This window comes from Nannobrachium achirus, assembly GCF_963921795.1.
Source record: "Nannobrachium achirus genome assembly, chromosome: 13".
Lineage (NCBI taxonomy): Eukaryota > Metazoa > Chordata > Actinopteri > Myctophiformes > Myctophidae > Nannobrachium > Nannobrachium achirus.
The window spans coordinates 21,325,422-21,348,103 of NC_137833.1; the positions used below are offsets into that span (position 1 = coordinate 21,325,422).

At 43.8% G+C, this 22,682-nt stretch overlaps 2 protein-coding genes across 5 annotated transcripts; both read right to left on the reverse strand.

Annotated features, from left to right (window-relative positions):
• Positions 1 to 1,474: 1,474 nt before the first annotated feature.
• On the reverse strand, positions 1,475 to 9,160 carry LOC308296845 (hyaluronan-binding protein 2). Of its 4 annotated transcripts, none has more exons than XM_080740192.1 (14): positions 9,120 to 9,160; positions 8,866 to 8,949; positions 8,630 to 8,778; positions 8,383 to 8,478; positions 8,158 to 8,268; positions 7,407 to 7,523; positions 6,812 to 6,922; positions 5,063 to 5,234; positions 4,530 to 4,618; positions 3,964 to 4,300; positions 3,307 to 3,449; positions 2,662 to 2,796; positions 2,140 to 2,285; positions 1,475 to 1,753 (listed from the first exon to the last, which is right to left on the reverse strand). In XM_080740192.1, exons 1-14 carry the CDS (start codon positions 9,143 to 9,145, stop codon positions 1,592 to 1,594), a joined length of 1,878 nt encoding a protein of 625 aa, XP_080596318.1. In that variant the 5' UTR covers positions 9,146 to 9,160; the 3' UTR covers positions 1,475 to 1,591. The 4 variants fall into 4 exon arrangements, with proteins under 4 accessions (XP_080596318.1, XP_080596317.1, XP_080596319.1 ...); XM_080740191.1 differs by having other exon boundaries at positions 4,509 to 4,618; XM_080740193.1 differs by lacking the exon at positions 8,866 to 8,949 and having other exon boundaries at positions 4,509 to 4,618; positions 8,630 to 8,708; positions 8,986 to 9,144.
• Positions 9,161 to 9,669: 509 nt separating this feature from the next.
• On the reverse strand, positions 9,670 to 22,202 carry LOC308297215 (putative E3 ubiquitin-protein ligase TRIML1; the record flags this gene model as incomplete). The annotated part of the gene is made up of 6 exons (XM_080740631.1): positions 9,670 to 10,256; positions 11,220 to 11,362; positions 14,596 to 14,615; positions 14,710 to 14,940; positions 15,602 to 15,697; positions 22,173 to 22,202. The coding sequence occupies 6 exons, from the start codon at positions 22,200 to 22,202 to the stop codon at positions 9,670 to 9,672; spliced, it is 1,107 nt and encodes a 368-aa protein (XP_080596757.1).
• Positions 22,203 to 22,682: the final 480 nt, after the last annotated feature.

Here is a 22,682-nt window from a genome sequence, read left to right on the forward strand (position 1 = left end):
ACGTCTGTCCACGGGACATGTATGTATCCAAGCTGCATAATAATGCCTCCTCCATCTCCCTGTGTTTATTCATTCTTCAAGTTCAACTCACAATGTAACCGCAGGACCCCAGCAAAATTGCGGCGCAGGCGTTAAGCCTATTTATCTGCGGTCGACGGTCGCAAACGGGCGATCAAAAAATTAAACCAGCGGCGGCCGGAGGGACCAGACAACCAGACAGCAAATACTTTTAATAGCAAGATATGAATATCTACGAAGAGGAGGACGTCAACGTCTCTCTCTCTCTCTCTCTCTCTCTCTCTCTCTCTCTCTCTCTCTCTCTCTCTCTCTCTCTCTCTCTCTGCCCCTCGTCTTGCCCTCCGCTGGCTCCCTCCCTGCGCTCTGCGCGTAACAAGCGTCTCCATTTGGACATGATTTGGCACAGAGAGCGCGCGCGCGAGCAAGGGCGAGAGACCCACACATCGGCCGATATACAAGTGACTCCAGTGGCACTTTCCTTTTATCTAACTGTGAGCAACTCCTCACTCCTCTAACTATGGATTTAACCCGCACATGGCTCTATATAGCCTACCACAATGTTTCATTGCCTGTATTTGAGACGGATGGATTCACACCAACAGTGAAGCGTTTGCTGTAGCGAATCGAAACCACCGTTTTTTGTGGATTTGCATTTGTTTCTTTGATTCGAAAAAGAATACGGATGCGTCTTCACACATGCCAAAACGTTGTGTATTTTCCGACAATACGTTAGAGGATTCGTTTTAATCGCAATAAAACGTGCCTGTGTGAATGCCGCCTAAGCTGACTTTCCAAGAGTAGGAGCAGTGGTTCTACTCCAAGTCTCTCTTGTGTGACAACTTCTCACCCAATCTCTAAGGGAGATGCCAGCCATCCGTCTGAGAAACCTCATTTCGGCCGCTTGTACCCGGGACCTAATACATGAAGTGTGGGTCATGACTCATGACCGAAAGGTCATGAGTCATGACCCACACTTCATGACCATACAGCAAATGAGAGTAGGAACAAAGATTGCTTGGTAGACAGAGCACTTTGCCCTCTGACTCAACTCTTTTTTCCCAATACTCAAACTCCTACTCCTACTCCCCAGGTGAAGGAGTTTAAGTATAACTTTTTGTGTTTTTTCGTAAATTAATGCCCTATACTTGCTCATCCAACGGCTCACACAAAAGCATCAAAAGCTGAAGAACTGCAAGCTCGAAATGCGGCGTAAAGCAACACGTTTCGAGCTGACAGGTCTGCTACTTTTGCTATTTTTGAATTCAGACGTATGAGGTTTCCACCCGACAGGGTGCAGTCATAAAAATCTTATAATACACTTGAGGGACTGGATCTGCTGGCACAACTGCACTACTGACTGTTGTGTGGGCTATAATAGATGTTGGAGAACAATTATGAAAGAATGTTTATTTATGACAAAAATCTCTGCGTAAATCAATAGGAAACAAGTGGTGAGTTAACTGGTTAAACATCATTTATATTACACTTTTCCCCCAAGCCATCTTTTTACAGCAATAAGGATCATTTTAACCATTCTTGTCTATACACAAAACTGCTGATTAACAATGATGACTTATACTTCTTGCGTCTTTAACTTGATCCAGTCCAGGAAGTGGGAGACCCTTGCATAGACGCCTGGCTTGTTCACCGCAGCACATTTGTCTCCCCAGCTCACGAGACCATAAAGGAAATGGGTATTATGCCTCACACATGTCAGTGGTCCTCCAGAGTCACCCTGGAACATAAATGAACATCCTTTATAATGTAAATAAACGTACAATACTAAAGGGACACTGCAGAATGAAGCTGCAGGTAAGGGGGAAATAGCACGTTTACGACATACTGTTCAGCTGTTTGCTTTTGTGGTATCCCTATAATCAGAAGTTTTTGCATTCTATGATGGCTCCACAACATGCGATTCCCTCACACAACACATCTTTTTTCTTTTTTGGGGGCTATTTTCAGTACATTTTGTCATAGTGATCAATCCACCGCTCACTTCGAACTTGGTTTGATTTTTGTTTTATCACAGCATCCTTGACCAGAGTGCTGACCATTCTACTCAGCAGACAGATAACCACACACATGCACGCAAGCACGCACACTAATTTGTCTACTGACCTGGCAGGAATCTATCCCTCCTTGCAGGTAGCCAGCACAGAACATGCTGTTATCAATGACGCTCCCATAGACCGTCCTGTCAGAGCACTTCTGCTGCTCAATGAGCAGCACCTGGGCATCCAGTAGTTGGTTGGAACCATGTTGAGCTACCACCAGGAAATAAAAAGAAAATGGGGTACTATTAGTCTTTCCACCTCGGAGGAAAGCCTGGTATTCATTTACAACAGGCCGAATGATTCGGTCTAGACGTGGCCTAAACTGGAAACAAGCAGAAGAAGCTGCGTTGCTTTGTTTCGGCTCCCCCGTTTGTTTCCCCAATCCCTATTTAAATGCTCTCTTGCCAGTCGCTACGAGTTGGACTAAAAGATGGATATATCAAACAAACTTTTTCCAAAATAAGCAAAACACTGCATCCAGGGTGTTATTGGGTAGGCCCTAAAATTATGCCCTTGAGCGTGGAGAATTATTTTGGGTTAAAACTGTTTCCGGCTTTCATGCTGTGTGCAATGGCAATGTTCTTACACTGCACCGTGGCACCCCATCCAGCAATGGTGCACTCAGATCCATCAGGAAATGCAGCGTCAGGCAGACAAGCCGCCTTCACAAACTGGGTCTCGTTGGCACAGATGCCGTTTGCACCTCTCAGCTTCAACAAAGCTAAAACAGGAGACATTCATGATTATTTCCAAATAGGCCTAATCACAACGATAAACTTGGTGATTTGAGTTAGAGCTGAGCTACGTTGATCACCTATGTCAGTGGTTCTCAACCTTTTCAGGCCGCGACCTCCAAAATAATCATATTTGAACTGGGGACCCCAACCCTGATGAGCTCTACTTGAAGTTGGAGGAGTTGAGGCATTACATTTAGTTTAACACGATTCTATTGTGAAAATAGCAGATCTACATACATGCATCTACAATTTCTGACTCTAATATTTGACACTTTGGCCAATGTTAAAAGTTTCCTTTTAGAAGTATTAAAAAGGTCTTAAATGTCCTTTAATTGTCAATGTATTAATTATCTATACACTTAAACTGTATGTTGCTTTGTTTACTGTTGAGTGAGAAAACAATGTTGCACATTAACTAAACATCTGGGGAGTGGGGACCCCCCAAAAATAATTTAGGGACACCCCCCCCCCCCCCCCACTTGTGAACCACTGACCTATGTCATTGTAAACGGCTGTAGGCATCTCTCTGTAGTTCTCATTAACAATGGCCTCCTCCACGACCAAGGTTTGCTCTGTGGGCTCTAGGTAATCCAGTGACAGGCTTCCTGCCACCACCTCCATATCGTTCTTTGGATCACTGTTCAAAATAATGTGGCAGAATATACTGTAAATGATTGTACTCAAATGAGATGTTGGAGAAGGAGTATACCTTTGGTTCAAATGTGTTAAATATTCCTATTTAAAGAGGTAGTGCCATAGTTTTGTACTTTTTTCGATTTTGTATGTGTCTATGGAGTTAACATTACTCTAATAGACTACCAGGTGTGGTTATAATATGCAAACGTGTCTTCCCTGTGTATTTCTGGTTTCTTCCTAAAAGCTGAAAGCCTCTGAGTCAAAAGGCCCAATCGAAATACACCGCTTTGTGGGAGCGGCGAACTCAATGTGGGTGTGAAACCAGGTTTACTTACAGGTGCACGGGTGTGGCCACATAAAAACATAAGTTTCTGCACACTTTTTTGAAAACATCTTCCTCCTAGTATAATCATAATACCAGATGATCATGTTTTACAGGGGAAAAACACGGCGCCCCGTGTTTAAAGATAAGTTTTTAGATTTAGAATAAGATTTTTGGAGTAGTTATTACTTACATGCAGTGGGCAGCCGTCAGGACCCAGCAGCTCTTAATGAGGACTCCTCCACACAGATGTTTATGGGGAAGGTTAGTGCCCTTACGCCTTGCCTGCAGGGACACTTGCCAAGGCAGAGCCCCAGGATTCACTTTCAGACCTCCGTATATACGCGTGAGGACCTTCCTAGGCTGAGGTTTCCCACACGTGGTGAACTGCTCCAGTTTGGATGGGGTCTGAGTTGTTCCGGGCTGAGGAAGGTTTGGTTTGGGCTGGGGAACAGTTGGTTTGGGCTGGGGACCGGGAGGAGGTACAGGTACATCCACATCCTCATCTGAGGTTGGTACCGTTGGTACAGCTGAAAATAAATACCAAAAAATGTCAAACTCAAAACCTTATTATTTTTGCTTCCTGTCAGAAAAGAAGAGAAATTTAAGTGGGCATTTATAAATAGGTGCCTGCTATAATAAAGTGACGTTCTACCGAATATGATATTTCAGGGAGTTGTCTGAAGATGTAACCAGGATATGTACAGTACTTTGTTGCATTTGAGTCATGACACTAACCATGTCTGATAAGAGTCTGACCTGGGCACTCAATTACATCACAGTAGTCCCACCACAACCTGTGCCCTCTTCTGAAGAAACACCAGGGCGCTGAGTCTCCATCTGGGTTTCTGGATCACACAAACATGAGCATCAATATTTGTTTTCATAACCATATGAGGTCATGTTTCAGAATATTTGACCAGATGAGTCAAATCTGGTCCCAACATTTTGGCCCCTCAAAAGATTGTCATTTCTACCACAATATTGTATATGTTCACAACCTTTTTATATACACACTTTGAACACATTTCCTTTCTTTATGGGGTTCACACTTACAGTTTCTGTTTGTATGTAGGTGTGTGTGTGTGCGTGTGTGTGTGTGTGTGTGTGTGTGTGTGTGTGTGTGTGTGTGTGTGTGTGTGTGTGTGTGTGTGTGTGTGTGTGTGTGTGTGTGTGTGTGTGTGTGTGTGTAAACGTGTGTGCACCGTGCATGTGTGTGCGTGTACAGTATGCACGCGAGCATGTGCGTGCAATGAATGCACGAATGGGCACAATTGATCTTTAAACCTAACCTGCAGAAGTTATGCGGGCCCAATCCGTCATCATCCTCATAGGCAGTGAAGGGGTTCACCCCACTCTCCAGGATGAAGTGAGAGTTCCAGTGGAGGCATTCATAGCCATCCTCTGTCTCACTGACGGTGCCACGGTACGACTCAGCATCATCCACATAACAGTCTTTAGGGCCTGGTAAATAATATACACACCGTGGTCAGTATGCACAAATTGTGAGACTACAATACAATAGAACAAGGGTCTTCAACAGGGGGTCCGGGACCCCTAGGGGATCCTTAGAGTTACTACGGGAGGGGCGCCAAATCTTTGTGTGATAGGATAATTATTTTAAATTAACAACTTTAACTCTTGCATCCCTCACATCCCTATTTCAAGCTCTCAATGCTGCGAGGCGCTGAGAGCTTGTAGATCGTCTATTTTCGGCAAATAGGTTTGGTGTAGAGGTAAAAAAGAGCAGACCATGTCAAGTTTACAAAATATCAACGATTTAAGAGGTTAAATGTCTGAAAATACACATTAACATGAATCCAACATAGACTGATGACAGTGCTGTCAAACAAGTCATGAATTAAATGAAATCTATCTATGAAATCGATGAACATCTGCATCACACATTATAAAATACTAGAAGCTGGGCCGCCCTTCGGGCGGCCCAGCGTCTAGTCGGCGACCTGGCCAACTCGGAACAATGTAAATAGGGAATGAATGCCCCGCCCTTTAATGCAAACCCCATTATACCTGTTTTCATAGGACCCGTTTTGACCATCTGTCTGCCTGTGTCCATTTATGCCCATATATGGAGATATCTGTATCTGTCTGTCTGTCTGTCGGCGTCCATTTTATGTCCATATATGGAGATCACTGCAGTTATAGTTCTGGGTCCATTTTATGCCCATATATGGAGATATCTGTCTATCTGCGTCCATTTTATGCCCATATATGGAGTATCTGTCTGTGCCTCCAACTGTGTTGCAGACACAGTGCCGGTTCCCCCTTTAATGCAAACCTCATTATACCTGTTGTCATAGGACCCGTTTTGAACATCTGTTTGCCTGTGTCCATTTATGCCCATATATGGAGATATCTGTATCTGTCTGCGTCCATTTTATGCCCATATATGGAGATCTTTGACCATCTGTTTGCCTCTGTCCATTTATGTCCATATATGGAGATATCTGTATCTGTCTGTCTGCAATCCATTTTATGCCCATATATGGGGGCATTCATTTTATGCCCATATATGGAGAACGCGCGTGCCCGTGGGACGAACGGTTCTCGAGATACGCGGATTACATACATACATACACACTCACAGAGATTTTTTGTTGACTCATGTGGCGTACGTGATGTCAGAGCCTTTTATGAAGTGATGTCACAATGAGTCAGAGCTTTCGCCGATTTCCTCCGGAACAGCCTGATCTCAACAATCAGCCCCGCATAAGGAGATTCCGAACGTTTCGCGCCGGTTCGGGAAAACCGCGCGTCGGGTCGGGTCGAGACCCGGCACTGCACTCCGTGCCGCGGCGGGGAACGCGCGTGCCGAATCTGAAGCCGGTGGGACGAACGGTTCTCGAGATACGCGGATTACAGACACACAGACAGACAGACAGACAGACAGACACACACGCAGAGACTTCTCGCATTTATAGATAGATGTAGAGGGGGTCCCTGCTTAATCTCTCCCTCAGCTAAGGGGTCCCCGGCCTGAAAACGTTGAAGACCCCTGCAATAGTAGGGATGGTACTTACGAACATGGCAGAAACGCCCTCTGTACCCCCCCCTGCACTCGCAGTCAAAGTCATCTTTATCCTGGATGCATGTTCCACCATTCTTACAGGGATTGGGTAAACATGGCGAAGCTTTAAATAAAGAAAGCTTTATGTTCATTATTGCACGCAACGTGTAAATGATTGTGACTGGTAATAAAAATATAAATACAACATTTAACATAAAAACATTTACTACAGCACTAACAGCAGTGGTTCCCAAACTTTTTAGCCTGAGACCCAAAAGAGAAATTAGACATTCCAAGGACACAAACTAGTGAAAACAGCAGATCTACATATCACAACGCATTGTTTCATGCCGTTTAGGGCTTGTAGATCGTCTATTTTCGCTACTTCTTGAACATTTGTTTTCTAATTTATAGAATTTCTTATATTTTTCTTTTATTTCATAAAATTACTTTGAATAATCATTGCATTTTTTATCATGTTTTTAATTATTATTATTATTTTTAATGTTTAACAAAATGTAGGAAACAAAAAAATTAAGGGACCCACTGGACTACGGGAAGCACACAGATCAATTCAAGCCAAAGAGGAGTAGGTCAGACACTCCTACCTGTCATGCAGCCTGCCCCTTGGAAAGGCTCCATACAATGGCATTCATAGAAAGGGGCAGCAGAGGTGAGCACACACTCACCACGTCCACATCTGCCCTTCTTACAGTGTTTGCGGGCTGCAGTAATAATACATGTATTATTATTGTGTCATGGAGTGGTGGAAGAAGCAGATTTTGGACTTGAGTAAACCTAGCAATACCGCGGTGTAAAAGTCCTGCATTCTATCTATAATCTATACTTGCACCAGCAGATCACGCAAGTACTGTGTTTGGTTGCGTATGTAGGTAGGTAGGTTCTGGCCCCCACCAACCCAAGTAATAATGGTGGTATAAGAGCAGCAACAACACTAGTATATCGTCATTGTTGGGTGGAAACCTTGTATCTCAAAATGTGTAGGCCTACAGTAAAGCCCTGCTTCATCATACAAGGCCGTCGCACAGAACTAGTGAAAACAGCCGATCTACTCGCGGTGCGAGTCGTTGTGTGCTTGTAGATCGGCTGTTTTCACTAGTTTAAATAGTTTTTAAAATGATAAATGCAAAACGAACGGTTTTGGACATACAAGATTTTCACCCGACAACGACGATATCTGAACTGTCACTGGAGTAGCGGGAACACCACCGTCGCCCCCTGCAATGTTGTGGCCCTCGGCTTGGCACCCTAGACATCATTTGGCCCTTGGGGAAAACTAATCGGGGAACCCTGTTATAGGACATTTGCAAATGAAGGACAGATAATTGTTTTGCAAACCATTCTGGCACTTCTTGCCCGTGAAGCCTTCGGGACAGGTACATTTGAATCTTCTCTTGCCTTTTGCCACACAAATGCCATTATTGCGGCAAGGGTTCGGGTTGCATTGTCCTGGGATGGGTGTAAAGTAAATGGTGATATACATGTATTTTTCACATGAGAAATTCACACTGTAATGATCTGGGAACATTCTATATTTTCCTACTTATAAGATTTAATTCTCACCATCTGGTTCTTGAAGTTCATAAATCCAGTCTCCTTTATGGTCATCATCCTCATCATCATCGTCATCACTTAAGTCTACGATCTGAAAGAAAATGTCTACAACAAGAGTCATAACATTGTTAGATATAATACTCTATCCCATGTATTTTCCTTTATTCTTGATTCCCTCTCTCTTTCCCTAATATATAATATTATCATATACCACATACTGTACAGTACACTATAAGAGTAACGGAGTAGTGCTTACCTTCCAGGATATCTTTAACCCTTAAACGTTTACTCACAGCACCATCCGTGTTTCCGTGTTTCCGCTGAAATTTTATCAGCTGAGAGAATGATGAAGATTGCATCAGTGCTACTGACATCATAGTCATCGTAAACAAATACAGTAATGCTCTGGAAACCATGGAAAGATAATATCACAAATCAATATGAATGACAAAATTCGGAGGCGTTTTATTCACGGCAAAGTTGGTTACTTACAACACAGAGACAGTAAGTGGCTTGCTTAAACTATGTTTGTCCATTACTCTAGATTTGCATACTGCCATGCCATGACAACAAGCACTGTAAGAAGGGAAAAAAGGGATCAGAAATACATACTTCAGCAGGCGTGATGAGCATCGTTAACAACAGGCACAAGAAGAGGACTTTAAGGTTCATGATGGCAGTGGATCAGAGGACGTCCAGGAGAGTGAGAGACTATCTGCTCTCAGCATGTTTGTAAGTATACTAACCTTTGGACTGTATGGTCGTGGCCCATACAAGTGGTTGAATCCGTTTTCTAATTGACTTGGACAGAGGAGTTTTTCAAACTGTTATCAGTGCAGTGCACGACACAATAACCTACAAACAAACGCATACTGTACAGCACAGAGCATATTTGCAAAGAGCTCATTATTTGCTTGGATGTAGACTTTGTAACCCTCCGGATTCACATCCATACAGGTGCATCTAAGGCCAAAATGAACTGTGTGCACTGTGTGATCTGTTTTCAAGAGGCTCTTTTAAAGCACAAACACATGTTTGAAATGTGACAACATGAATTACTCATCATCATTAAGGTATTAAAAGCAACACCGCAATATTTGTTTTTATATCAACAGATAAATGTAATTCTATAACAAAGAGAGTGTAAAAACCACCATGTCTACCATTTCCTATTGTCTATTTCATTTCATACAAATGCTTTTCATGTCGAGAGTTCATTTTTATTTCAAAGATGAGAAATTTGACGTCAGCAACATCAACACAACAATCATTAAAGAAATTACAACACAAAGTACACTAGTCTTTACTGGTACAGAGAGTACTAGTAGGTGAAGGTATGTTACAGATCATGATAGGTCTGGCGTTGGTGCCTTTGTGGTCATGCCCCGGGCACACAGCTAGGTGGAGGCAGTCTGTGAACGTGCCTGCACAGAAGGAGAACAGAGGGGCCATGTTGTCTGCCGCTAAAAACGTCACTAAACCTGCAGGAAAACTACACAAAACACCAATGCGACGGAGGTGTTTGGTCACAGGCAGCTGATGGGGCACCCCTCCATGCCAGGCTGTGTACTCGCCGTCAAAAAACTCCACACACCAGGACGAGGTCCCCCGGCCCAGCCAGCAGTCCTCTGTGTTGCCTTTGCGAGGGATGGTTGGATAGGTGAGGCCCAGTTCCCAGTAGGTCTTTCCGGTTACGTCAATCTCCCAGTAGTGGCGGCCAAAGCTAAAGCCTTGTGAGCTGATGACGTTGAGCGTGGCATCAAACCGTCCTGGGAGGTCAGGCAGTTCCTGCCATGTGTCTGTGTAAGTTGCGCTGTCGCCCTCGGCCGAGATGATCAGCTTAAGGTGGGCAGTATCTGGATCGAGACGTGCATCACTGGAATCTGGAGACAGAAACCAAAGTCAACATCACTGATGTCTCTATTAGTAGATCGGATCACACTAGTCAATACAAAATTAAAACCAGGCTTTCCCACTGTGTGTAAAGCCTGGTGATGCGAGGTTAAGCCAAACATGTCCACTAGCCGAACATCATGTGTGATAGGTCAGAAGTTCAAGGGCGGCGTGATTTATTTCTGTTTTGTTTCTGCATTCATCCAAGGCGTGATTCTGCCAGAGCAGCCAGACTTGAGATTTGAACCCTGTTCCGCATGTAGGAAGGGACACTAAAGCCAAACATCTTAACTACTTAGCCTTTTGTCAACTTGCTTTAGAAAGGAGGGATATACAACACATCGACATGCAGTATCGGTATAGTGTTATAGGTCTCATTGAAACCTCCATACAGCGTTATCATTTATTTCCTTGTGACCAGGGAAGGAATTTCATGGAGGCCATGAAGGCCATGCCATTGGCATTGTGCTCCTCAAACCAATGACATGACCTGAGGCCACAGTGGCCTTAATGCCTTAGCTGACTATATCACTTTCTCCTCTGTCTATTTCTTGACAATATGTAGACAGTAGACACCGGTGTCACTTTCTTGTCATGTAGATTCTGAAATCTTAACTCCCCCAAGACCCCATCTTTAAACCAATCCAGTGACTTTGGTTGGTACAGGGCTGAGCATGGCTCAGATTGTAAATACCATCATTTATCTATTTCACTGCAGATTAGGTTTATCATCCCTAACCATTATATTCAACAAATTCTTTCAATGGACTAAAATCTTGTTTTATTTGATGGCCTTCCTGCCCTGGCATTTGGCCTTTGTGCCCTCAAAAAATGGACAACACCAAAGGCCAAGTGGCCTTGCCCCTAAAATGATGAAATTCCAGGCCTGCTTGTGACTGAGTGAAATGAACACACAGTGGCAAGCTGTGTAAGGTTAATGCGTGTGAACTGACAGCTCTTGAGGAGGGTCTTGGTGATGGGGGTCTGGGAGCGGATCAGCAGCAGCATGTTGTTGGTGAGGCTGAGGATCTGCTCTGCTTTGGCCTCATCCAGCTTCACGCTGCTGGGCTCTGTGGTGTTCAGCAGCTCCATCACCCTGTGGGAGACACAGACAGTGGTGGGGAAAAAGTACTCACACGTTTTACTTAAAGCTAGGGTAAGTCATTTAATTTAAGTTTCAGTTTTAGCAGGCGGGCCTTGGTGGGCGTAAGGCTAAACCCTAACCCCACTCGACCATGATTGGAGGAAGGCCTCCACTCTATCCTGATTGGAGGAAAAAAACATGGACCAAACACTCTATAGTAACTATTACTATCAGAACATAGACCCATTTTGTTATTATTTTTAATTAAATTAACCCTACCTTTAAGTAAAAGTATCAATACTGCAAAAGTCCAGAATTCAAAATTTACTTGAGTAAAAGTACAAAGGTTTTGGCATCAACGTGTACCAAAAGTAGAATAGGAATCATTGCCGCGGCTGTTGTCGGCAAGTCCGGCGACGACGCGGCAGACGCCGGTGCCGGGAAGTGTATTCGCTCCTTCTGACTCATTGTGCAGAATGTCCCATTTCAAGTTTTCAAATCAATAAAAATCTAAAATAGCTGATCTACAAGCTTGTAAATTGACTATTTTCAAACGGCTGAAATATATCTAGGGCTGTTTATGTATGTTTTGCAATAATAATAATCAAAATCTACAAAGTATAAAGTTGTCAAATAAATGTAGTGGAGTAAAATTACAATATTTGGATCCGAGATGTAGTGGAGTAGAAGTAAAAGTACTGAAAATTGGACATACTCCAGGAAAGTAAAAGTATCTCAAAATGACAGGACTTGAGTAAATGTACTTAGTTACTTTACACCACCGGAGACAGACGTCCAGAAATGGCGTCAGCTGCTATTTGTATGACTGTAAAATGAATGTTAATTAAAGTTGGAGAGTAAAAATGGAGCCGTGATGGACGGTCTCTCTTGGGAGGGCTGCTTCAGCAGGGCCGGATGTAAGCTCTAGTAGTAGGTGGGGCGAGAGGAAATGCCAGGGGGGCAACCTTTTTAGGGGGTCATAACGCCAGAAATGCATAAAAACCTATGCATTTTGGCACACTTATACCAATGACACACCACACCATGCTGTGTACAGTACAAGTCACAGAACTTAAGAAATAAAATACACAAAAAAGTAAAAAAAAAAAGAAAACAATCACACCCGTGTGAACTGAGCGGTGGTTTACCCACCTCATAGATCATGTGTACCGATTTTTGTGACATTTGAAGAAAATATGTAGGAAAAGGAGCAAAAAGTGTGTTTTGGAGAAAATTCAAGATGGCGGAAAATCTATCCTGGCGCAAATGGGCGTGGCCTATATGGGGCCTTGGCCCAAGGAATCCAGGGAAAAAAGAATTTTAATTTTCCGATCTACGGTTCAAGAGTTACGGGGCAAAACGTAAAGTGGGCCATTATAGCGCCACCATGAGGCCGAGTGATGTAATTATTTTTCGATTCATTCTTAAAATCATTATGAATCTCCTCTCCGAGGTTTGAAACTGTAGCTCCAATGGTTTACGAGAGAAAAATACTTGAAAGTGATTTCTTGCATTGTCCCATTATAAGTCAATGGGGACAATTAAGCGTCGTTTTTTGCCGATTACGTCGGCATGGTAAGGCGGATCGGAACGAAAGGTAATAGCACACCATTCTCGGCCGAGCCGCACATTTTGATGTATATATTGCGCGAGTGGCGTAAATGGTGCGGCACTAGTTACGCGCCGAAGTTTAGGCTACATACAGACACGGACGGAGACAGACAGACCCACACACACAGCCACGTATAGGAGCGTTGTGACCACCGCTCAAAAAAAACACAAAAAAAACAACAAAAGGTTAAAGAAATGATAAATAATGTGATGACAAAAGACAGACATGTTACTGGTGTGATAGCTATATAAACTGATGTGATTGACAAAGATGAATGCAAATGATACTATAAACTGATAGATATAGATTGATACACTGATATGAGACTAGATGGATGATAGATATGATACTGGATAGATTGAGACACTGAGATGACACTAGATGGATGATAGATATGATACTGGATGGATAGATTGATACACTGATATGACACTAGATAGATAGATAGACAGACAGACAGACAGACAGACAGACAGACAGACAGACAGACATGACACTAGACAGACAATGACATTATATTTCCTCCAAATTTGCGACAAGGAAAACAAAAGCACGCATCTAGCTTCACTGAATATTCCAGCCATGGTCTTCCTCCACGGTACCAGCCCGGGCTGAATGGGCGTGCTGTCTTGCCAAAATGACGTTTTGGAAACACAAGATTAGCGGGCTGTGATGGTGCTGTTGTGCTTAAGCCAGTGCTGTTAGCAGCGGCCACTGCTGCGTCGTGTACGTCGAAGCTTTCAGCTTGTGTTGCCGTGCTTGTGGAACTCAATTGGGGGTTAGGGTTTGGGTCGGGTCGAGGAGCAGCAGCTCTACCTCCTGCTCCCTGTGTGCTGTTGTCGGCGGCCGCTGCTGCGTTGCGAACGGCGACGCTTTCAGCTTGTTGCCGTGCTTGTGGAACTCAATTGGGGGTTAGGGTTTGGGTCGGGTCGAGGAGCAGCTGTACCCCGAGTCGACGACGGCTCGGAGCCTGCCTCTGGACTGACTGGAGCCGTAGCAGCAGTGCTACTCGCGTCGCGAGGTTTAGAAACCAGAAATCGACGCATATTGACCGAAAGAGCCAGAGAAAGAGAACAGAAGTTAAAGTGAAACAAGCTGCAAGCACAACTAAAAAACAAACTGTTCCTTCTCTCGATTAGTTCCTTAATGCGCTGGACAAAACTGAAGTTAGTTGGCAACCAGAAGTGGTGCGTGTACTTGTCTGTCGAGACGAGACTGACTGCTGTTCCCTCCTACGCATTCAACGCATATCGGGGGCGGAGCTGCTGGCCTGGCTGGAACATTATTATTTGTTTTACTTCTTTTGGTGCAGAGAGGGAGAGAGATGGCATTGGCGATCGGAGTTTTTAAAATGTATATATAATGAAATGGTGTTGGTTTTGGTGGTGCGACAGCTGTAGCATAATATTAAAAAAAAAAAAAAAAAAAACGAAATATATATATTTTTATTTTTTCAAGCCATCTTGTTTGGTGGGGCAGACAGGGCATTTAGGGGGGCAATGCCCCCCCTTGCCTATGGGGAGATCCGGCCCTGGGAGGGCACTCGAAGACGCAGCATATCATATAATTGGAGAATAAACACTATTAGTATAGTAGGTTTGTATACATTTAGTTTTGGTCTTAGATTCCATACCTGCCAATACTCTCCGTGTCCTGCAAGACAAGGGGGGGGGATAAAGAAATATTTACCAAAGAGACATGATGTTAATTTAATTTCTCTATCAAATAAATAAATGGCTTTAGTCACCATTGCACTGGGATCAATGTCCAGAGACAGTTCCACTGTAAGTCTGGCCAGGTGTTGCTCTATTTCCTGGATAAGAGAACAATTCTTCTCCATGAGCCCGTCCAGTGCCGACACAGCAGCTCTCTCTTCCATCTCTAGGTGGGCTAGAGTCAACATCATGTCCTCTTCCAGAACCTTATGGATCTCCTGATACTTCCTGATGATGCCGTCCCTTATGACCGCAGACTTTGTCTAGGTCACGCACAAGCATTGATCATTGTGAGCAGGTGGGCAACGTGCAGTCAATATACCTGAACACTATATGTTACAGAATTCACATAGATAATATACTGTTTAGGCCAGGGGTCTTCAACAGGGGTCCGGGACCCCTGGGGCGTCCTCAGAGTTACTACAGGGGGTCCTCCAAATCTTTGAGACATAGACACTTCTTTTTCTTCCTTTTTTAACTTGAACCCTAGCGTCCATATTCGGAGACTTTAGCCACAAATAGCAGATCTACAAGCTCACAACGCCTCGCGCTGCAAGGTGTTGTGAGCTTGTAGATCGGCTATTTTCGGCAAAGAGGATTTGTGTAGAGGGGAAAAAGAGCACACTAAGTACAGAGTGAAAGGTCAAGTTTATTAAGTATTGACGGTTAAAGTGGTTAAATATCTGAAAACACACATTGACATGAATCCAAAATACACTGATGATTGTGCTGTCAAACAATGAAACTATATGGAATCCATGATAGGGATGAGGGGGTCCCTGCTTCATCTCTCTCTCAACTAAGGGGTCCTTGGCCTGAAAACGTTGAAGACCCCTGGTTTAGGCCTATAAATACACAGCACATGAAAATAAGACGTTGTTGTTGAAGTAAAATCTAGAGCAGTGACCAGTACAAACATCTTACTGTGAGTTCTGATTGACGTGCAGCTAGTTTCTTCAGCCGGTATTTCACTGCTTCCCTTTGCCTCTGCAGACTCTCCTGCTGCTTTTCTAACTTCTCCTGTGTGAAAAGGGGGGTTGCAGAAACATTCACCACACAAAATGTCATTTCAACTTCCGCTAAATGGATCCAAGAGAATCATTCTTGTGAAGTGCAGCGGAAGCCTCATATCAGATCCCAGGTTTTTGTTATCTTAGATAGAAGTGAAAAGGAGCTTGGCTAACGGAGCATTGTGCAATGGTTAAATAAGTGTTCATTTAAACACTTGAGAGTTCAATAAACATTTAGGATTTTACAAATGAATCGCCCCCTGCCCTGTGTCAGGAAGAACAGCACAGTTCTGTCCCTTTGTCAGCGGCCTTCTCCATACAGGTTATTATTGCAAAGCATTGCAATTGGCAGTTGTGCAGTGATTTGTAAAACATGATATCATCTTCATCATCTTTTGCAGCTTGTGGCCTTTGCTGTGTAATTATGGTATGACCCACCAATAAAGCTGGAAACCCCTTGACCACGTCCCATATTTTGTTCATTATTCTCTTTAAACTAGTCCATACCATAATTTCCACCCACCATCCGTCCGGGCGCACCAAGACTGTGACTACAGATCCCATATCACATGGTGATATGGTATCTATGCCAATGGATAATGGACAAAATGCCCATGTGCCATTTCAGATCAATCAGTCAACCCACCGAGTGGCCGAGCGTCTAGTCGGCGACCTGGCCAACTCGGGAACGATGTAAATAGGGAATGAATGCCCCACAGTTTAATGCAAACCCCATTATACCTGTTGTCATACGACCTGTTTTGACCATCTGTTTGCCTGTGTCCATTTATGCCCATATATGGAGATATCTGTCTGTCTGAGTCCATGTTATGCCCATATATGGAGATCTCTGTATCTGTCTGTCTGTGTCCCTTTTATGCCCATATATGGAGATCTCTGCCCTTTGGGCCAAGCGTCGGGTGCCGGCAAACCCCTTTTATTGTTTGCCGGTGTCTATTCATGCCCATATATGGAGTTATATTTCTGTTTGCGTCCATTTTATGCCCATATATGGATATCTCTGTTTCTGTCTGTCTTCATCTTGAGCAGTAATAATACGCAGCCTGCTCGTCTAGTCGGGGACCGCCCTACTCGGGAAAGATGTAAATAGGGAATGAATGCCCCACCCTTTAACGCAAACCCCATTTATCTGTTTGCCTGTGTCCATTTATGCCCATATATGGAGATATATTTCTGTCTGCGTCCATTTTATGCCCATATATGGATATCTCTGTATCTGTCTGTCTTCATCTTGAGCAGTATACACAGCCTGCTTGCTTTGCCACCTGTGGGGAATGATGCCCCTCCGGTTGTCAGGCAATACCCATCATACCCGTTGTTCGGTTACGTCATACTGATGACATTCAATACGTAACCATGGCATTTTTGTTGACTCATGTGGCGTACGTGATGTCAGAGTCTTTTATCAAGTGATGTCACAATGAGTCAGCGCTTGAGCCGGTTTCCTCCGAGACCATCTGTTTGCCTTTGTCCCCTTATGCCCATTGCCCATATATGGAGATCTCTGCACACACGGTACCGGTTGTGGAAAACTCTGATGTCAGACATCAGCTCCGCATACGGGCATTCTTTTTATGCCCATATCTGGAGAACGCGTGTGCCGGTGGGAAGAACGGTTCTCGAGATACGCGGATTACATACATACATACACATTCACAGAGATTTTTTGTTGACTCATGTGGCGTACGTGATGTCAGAGCCTTTTATGAAGTGATGTCACAATGAGTCAGCGCTTGAGCCGATTTCCTCCGGAACAGCCTGATGTCAACAATCAGCCCCGCATAAGGAGATTCCGAACGTTTCGCGCCGCTTCGGGTCGGGCCGAGGCCCGGCACTGCACACCGCGCCGCGGCGGGGAACGCGCGTGCCGAATCTGAAGCCGGTGGGACGAACGGTTCTCGAGATACGCGGATTACATACAGACACACACGCAGACAGACAGAGATTTGGCGCATTTATAGATAGATATGTTAACTTCATAGACACATACAAAACTGAAAAAATACAAAACTATGGCACCACCTCTTTAAAAGTTCTCATTTAAATCAAAGTCTTTTCACGACTGAGAAAACAACGCAGTGAGTTGGATTTAGATGTGAATCACTTTTGAGCATTAAGTAACACTCAATGACAAAGTGAAGGACTTTCTTTATCTACGACACATGTCTGTATACTGTACACAATGTGTAAACTGATCCAGAGGAAAGGGGTCAAGTCACACACCTTTTGGTTAATGCTTCAGTAGTGACATGCGAGTGGAACTGTACACAGAACGCTTTCTATAAACTGAGAAATCCCCATTTTCAGTGCCATGTTCCCAGAGGATAATTATTTAGGAAAGCACTAGGTTAAGATAGATTGTATTCAAAAATACGGTAAATGCTAGGGGTTTCCTGTCTGCATTATTATGGATCCCACATCGGTTCTAGGAAACCCCTCTGTGATTGGTCAGAACTTAAAGTCACTGTGATTGACAACCTGTACAGTATTATCCTAGAGCAGACCTGGGCATTGTGCAGCCCGGGGGCCGTATGCGGCTCTTTGGTTCACTCTGACCGGCCCTTGTAGGGTTAATGGCAAATTACAAAATAAACACATTTTCAAATGTTACATCATGCATGGACTAAAGCTGCATTTATTTTATTTAGACGTTTTTTATTCGCGAACAGATTTGGACGCATTGCGTACATCAGCACGTGTGTGATCATTGGATCATTGTCTCGTTAACAAGCAGGTGGTCAGACTGGTCACAAGTCAAGACGACCTGCCTACTTTATCTATCAAAAATGGCAAAAAAAAAAAGAAAAGTCGATGCCGAATGCAGGGTTTTCAACAAAATTTGGACTGCTAAGTATTTATTTACTGTAGTCGGAGGTAAACCTGTGTGTTTAGTTGCAGGGTGCACATCTTGCGGGGATCACTGCCTTTTGGCCCGGCCCTACACAATATTTCCAGTTGTTCAAGTGGCCACAAGGCAAAAAAGAATTGCCTACCCCTGTCCTAGAGGACCTAGAAGACAGTAATACATACAGAATGTTGCAAGAGTAAGATAATTCAAATCATGATTTCAAATCCTTTAGTGTGGAATGTGGAATGCACACTACCTGGCTCAGACCCCAGCTGTGTCCGAAATCACTGCTCCCTAGTCCGGGAAAAAAAGGGTGATTTTTGGCTGAACGTGGATTCGCTTGTAAAAGTTTTTTTCTCAACTGATTCTTGTAGCTTGGGGTCACCTCTTAAGGATTCAAGAGGATGACCAGTGATATCCATTGAGCATTTTTTATTATTAACCCCTTAATGCCTGAAACATGGGCTCCCATTGACTTTCTATACAGGAGGAAAATACCCAGAAAAAGATTATTTTTCGGGGTATTTAAGGAGGATCTGAGGGGTCTAACTAGGGGTTTGTCATGATGCTGAATCCATTGCAGGCATTTGTTTTGCACAAAAAACATTCCGTGGGCTAGAAATAGCCTCAGAAAACAATACACGTATGGGTGAGTATTCATGTTAGTCGGAGGCCTTAGGGTTTTTTTTTCTTGTGCTAATCAGTCTAAAAGTGCAAAATTTTGCATAGATGTAGCTCAGGGCATGCTCTAATGATTTAGCTAGGTCGGCGACCTTCGGGTCACCACAACACCCACAAAACTCTGAAAAGTGATGACTCATCACTTTTCATCACTAAAGTCGATGGGAGCCCAACTTGATTTGGCCGCTGTGGCGACCCCGAATGTCGCAGACTCGGGCGCCCTAGCTAAATCATTAGAGCAAGCCCTGAGCTACATCTGTGCAAAATTTTGCACTTTTAGACTGATTAGCACGAGAAAAAAAAACCCTAAGGCCTCCGACTAACATGAATACTCACCCATACGTGTATTGTTTTCTGAGGCTATTTCTAGCCCACGGAATGTTTTTTGTGCAAAACAAATGCCTGCAATGGATTCAGCATCATGACAAACCCCTAGTTAGACCCCTCAGATCCTCCTTAAATACCCCGAAAAATAATCTTTTTCTGGGTATTTTCCTCCTGTATAGAAAGTAAATGGGAGCCCATGTTTCAGGCATTAAGGGGTTAATAATAAAAAATGCTCAATGGATATCACTGGTCATCCTCTTGAATCCTTAAGAGGTGACCCCAAGCTACAATAATCAGTTGAGAAAAAAACTTTTACAGGCGAATCCACGTTCACCCCCATTTTTCCCGGACTATTCACACAGCGGCCATTTTGCTATTAAATTAATGAAATGCCACCCCGTTCTTTTAATGCAGAATGCGGTCTATATAGTAGGGAGTTCTATCTCTAGAGGAGGGACTAGTGATCTTGAAGTAAAAAAAAAAAAAAAAAAACGTTTTGTGTTCCAGATAAACGTCTTTATTTTTCTTTCAGCACAATGGCATGTAGGGCAGAGTTCCCCAATAGGTGGCCCGCGGGCGATTTGCGGCCCGCGGGGGGCTACTGTCAGGCCCCCACCAACCCCAGTAATAAGAGCAGCAACAACACTAATATATCATCGTTGTCGGGTGGAAACCTTGAATCTCCAAATGTGTACGTTCATCGCAAAGTAAAGCCCTGCTTCATTATACAAGGCCGTCGCACAAAAGTTGTGAAAACAGCAGATCTACAAGCACACAACGCCTTGCGGTGCGAGGCGTTGTGTGCTTGTAGATCGGCTGTTTTCACTAGTATAATGCAAAACGAACATACACGATTTTCACCCGACAAAGACGATATCTGAACTGTCGCTGGAGTAGCGGGAACGCCACCATCGCCCCCTGCAATGTTGTGGCCCTTGGCTTGGTACCCTAGACATAATTCGGCCCTTGGGGAAAACTAATTGGGGAACCCTGACGTAGGGTTTGCAGTGAGCAGTTGTACCCCACTTTTCATGATACATTAAGCCAGGGATAGGATGAGTCCACTATATAGACCGTTTTCCTCAGCGCTTCCCTGTAGATGCAAACTGCGGTGCAAACAGCAGCCAGTGGTGGGGTAGAAGTAAAATTGGGAAAATACTCAAGTAAAGTACAAATACTCAAAATTGTACTTAAGTACAGTACTTAAGAAAATGTAGGCTACATGTTACTTTACACTACTGTTTACATCGCCGAAATGGCACGCGGCACACTCCAGTGTGGTGCTCAGGAAATCGGTCTATATAGGTATTTACATTCAGACATCACTGCAAAATGGCGTAATCACTATATTCATGGGTTGCATTTGTAGTCCTAGACGGCCATGTTGAGGACCAACACAAGTGTTTCAAGTTGTCTGATTTCAGCCATGGAACTACTTTTCTACACCAATCAGAACACCTGTGTTGGTCCTCAACATGGCTGGTGTAGACGTCCGGCCAGGACTACACTATTAGTCCATGGGCCAGACGAGATGTCGGTATCAAAAAGGTGGCAAAGGTTATCATGCATTTTATAAAAGCTCTATATCAGTAGATTATATTTTGGTATGATAACCCTTTCTTAGACCCAGCTAAATTGGTGTTATCAGCCGCTAGAGTTGGTGTCCCATTAACATTACATTACAGGAAAAAAGGTAAAACAATTAATCTGCTTTTAGTAGCATAAGAGGGGTCAAACTAGGGGGTTTTCATGATGCCGAATCCATTGCAAGCATCTGTTTTGCACAAAAAACATTCCTTGGGCTATAAATGGCCTCAGAAGATGATGCATGTATGGGTGTGCATTCATGTTAGTCGGAGGCCTTAGGGTTTTATTTCTCATGCTAATCAGTCTAAAAGCGCCAAATTTTGCACAGATGTAGCCCAGGGTATGCTCTAATGATTTAGCTAGGGCGCCCGCGTCGGTGACCTTCGGGCTCCACAAAACATCCACAAAACTCTGAAAAGTGATGACTCATCACTTTTCATCACAAAACCATTGTTTTTCTGGAGCTGTGGCGACCCCGAAGGTCACCGACTCGGGCACCCAAGCTAAATCATTAGAGCATGCCCTGGGCTACATCTGTGCAAAATGTGGCGCTTTTAGACTGATTAGCACAAGAAATAAAACCCTAAGGCCTCTGACTAACATGAATGCACACCCATACATGCATTGTCTTCTGAGGCCATTTATAGCCCAAGGAATGTTTTTTGTGCAAAACAAATGCTTGCAATGGATTCGGCATCATGACAAACCCCTAGTTTGACCCCTCTTATGCTACTAAAAGCAGATTTTTTTTTGATTTTTCCCCTGTAATGTAAAGTTAATGGGGCACCAACTCTAGCGGCTGATAACACCAATTTAGCTGGGTCTAAGAAAGGGTTATCATACCAAAATATAATCTACTGATATAGAGCTTTTATAAAATGCATGATAACCTTTGCCACCTTTTTGATACCGACATCTCGTCTGGCCCATGGACTATATATACTGTATAGGGAGTGATTTCGCCCAGGGCAGGACGTGTGATTAATTCCACCAAAGTTGGGATAGAAACGTCACGCTTGACCTGTGTCTTGATTGGCTCCCTGGCAGCCATAGTTTTACTGAGGTTATGGTTTGGTGGGAGCGTGTCGATTTTGCGACAAAGCATCTGTTCGACAGTCCATTCTTTCGACGCGAGTGAATGTTAACTCTATGCCTAAAACGAACCCAAAACCCAACCCTAACCTCAGTAACCTGACGCGGGTGAGTAGCTGACCTGCCGACGCTGCGGTTGTCGAAAGAATGACACATCGAAAGAGCGAGATTTCCCCATGGTTGGTTAGGGTTCAATTAGCTAGATGCACAACAGGTGTGTAGTACGAGTCACACCCAGCTCTGTGTCCAATTAGTTACTCTGGCCAGGTGTGTCTGCTTAAATCAACTGTCATTATTCACTTCCTAGCCCAATTAGGTACAGTAATATGGTAACTAGAACAATAATTGTCTAAAATCTAAAATAGGAACGAGCAATGACATTGCTTTTTTTTTTTTTACAGCTTTTTTTTAGTGAAGTAGCCTACTTGAGCATGAGCAA

What these genes read in the sequence shown, in the direction of transcription:
- LOC308296845 (XM_080740191.1), bottom strand. Translation starts at nt 9,145, where the DNA reads ATGGGCCACGACCATACAGTCCAAAG. An exon ending in AGCCGTTTACAATGACATAG is followed by an intron (nt 2,797 to 3,306) that starts GTCAGTGGTTCA and finishes CTCCTGTTTTAG; the next exon opens with CTTTGTTGAAGCTGAGAGGT. An exon ending in GAGGGATAGATTCCTGCCAG is followed by an intron (nt 1,754 to 2,139) that starts GTCAGTAGACAA and finishes TTTATGTTCCAG; the next exon opens with GGTGACTCTGGAGGACCACT.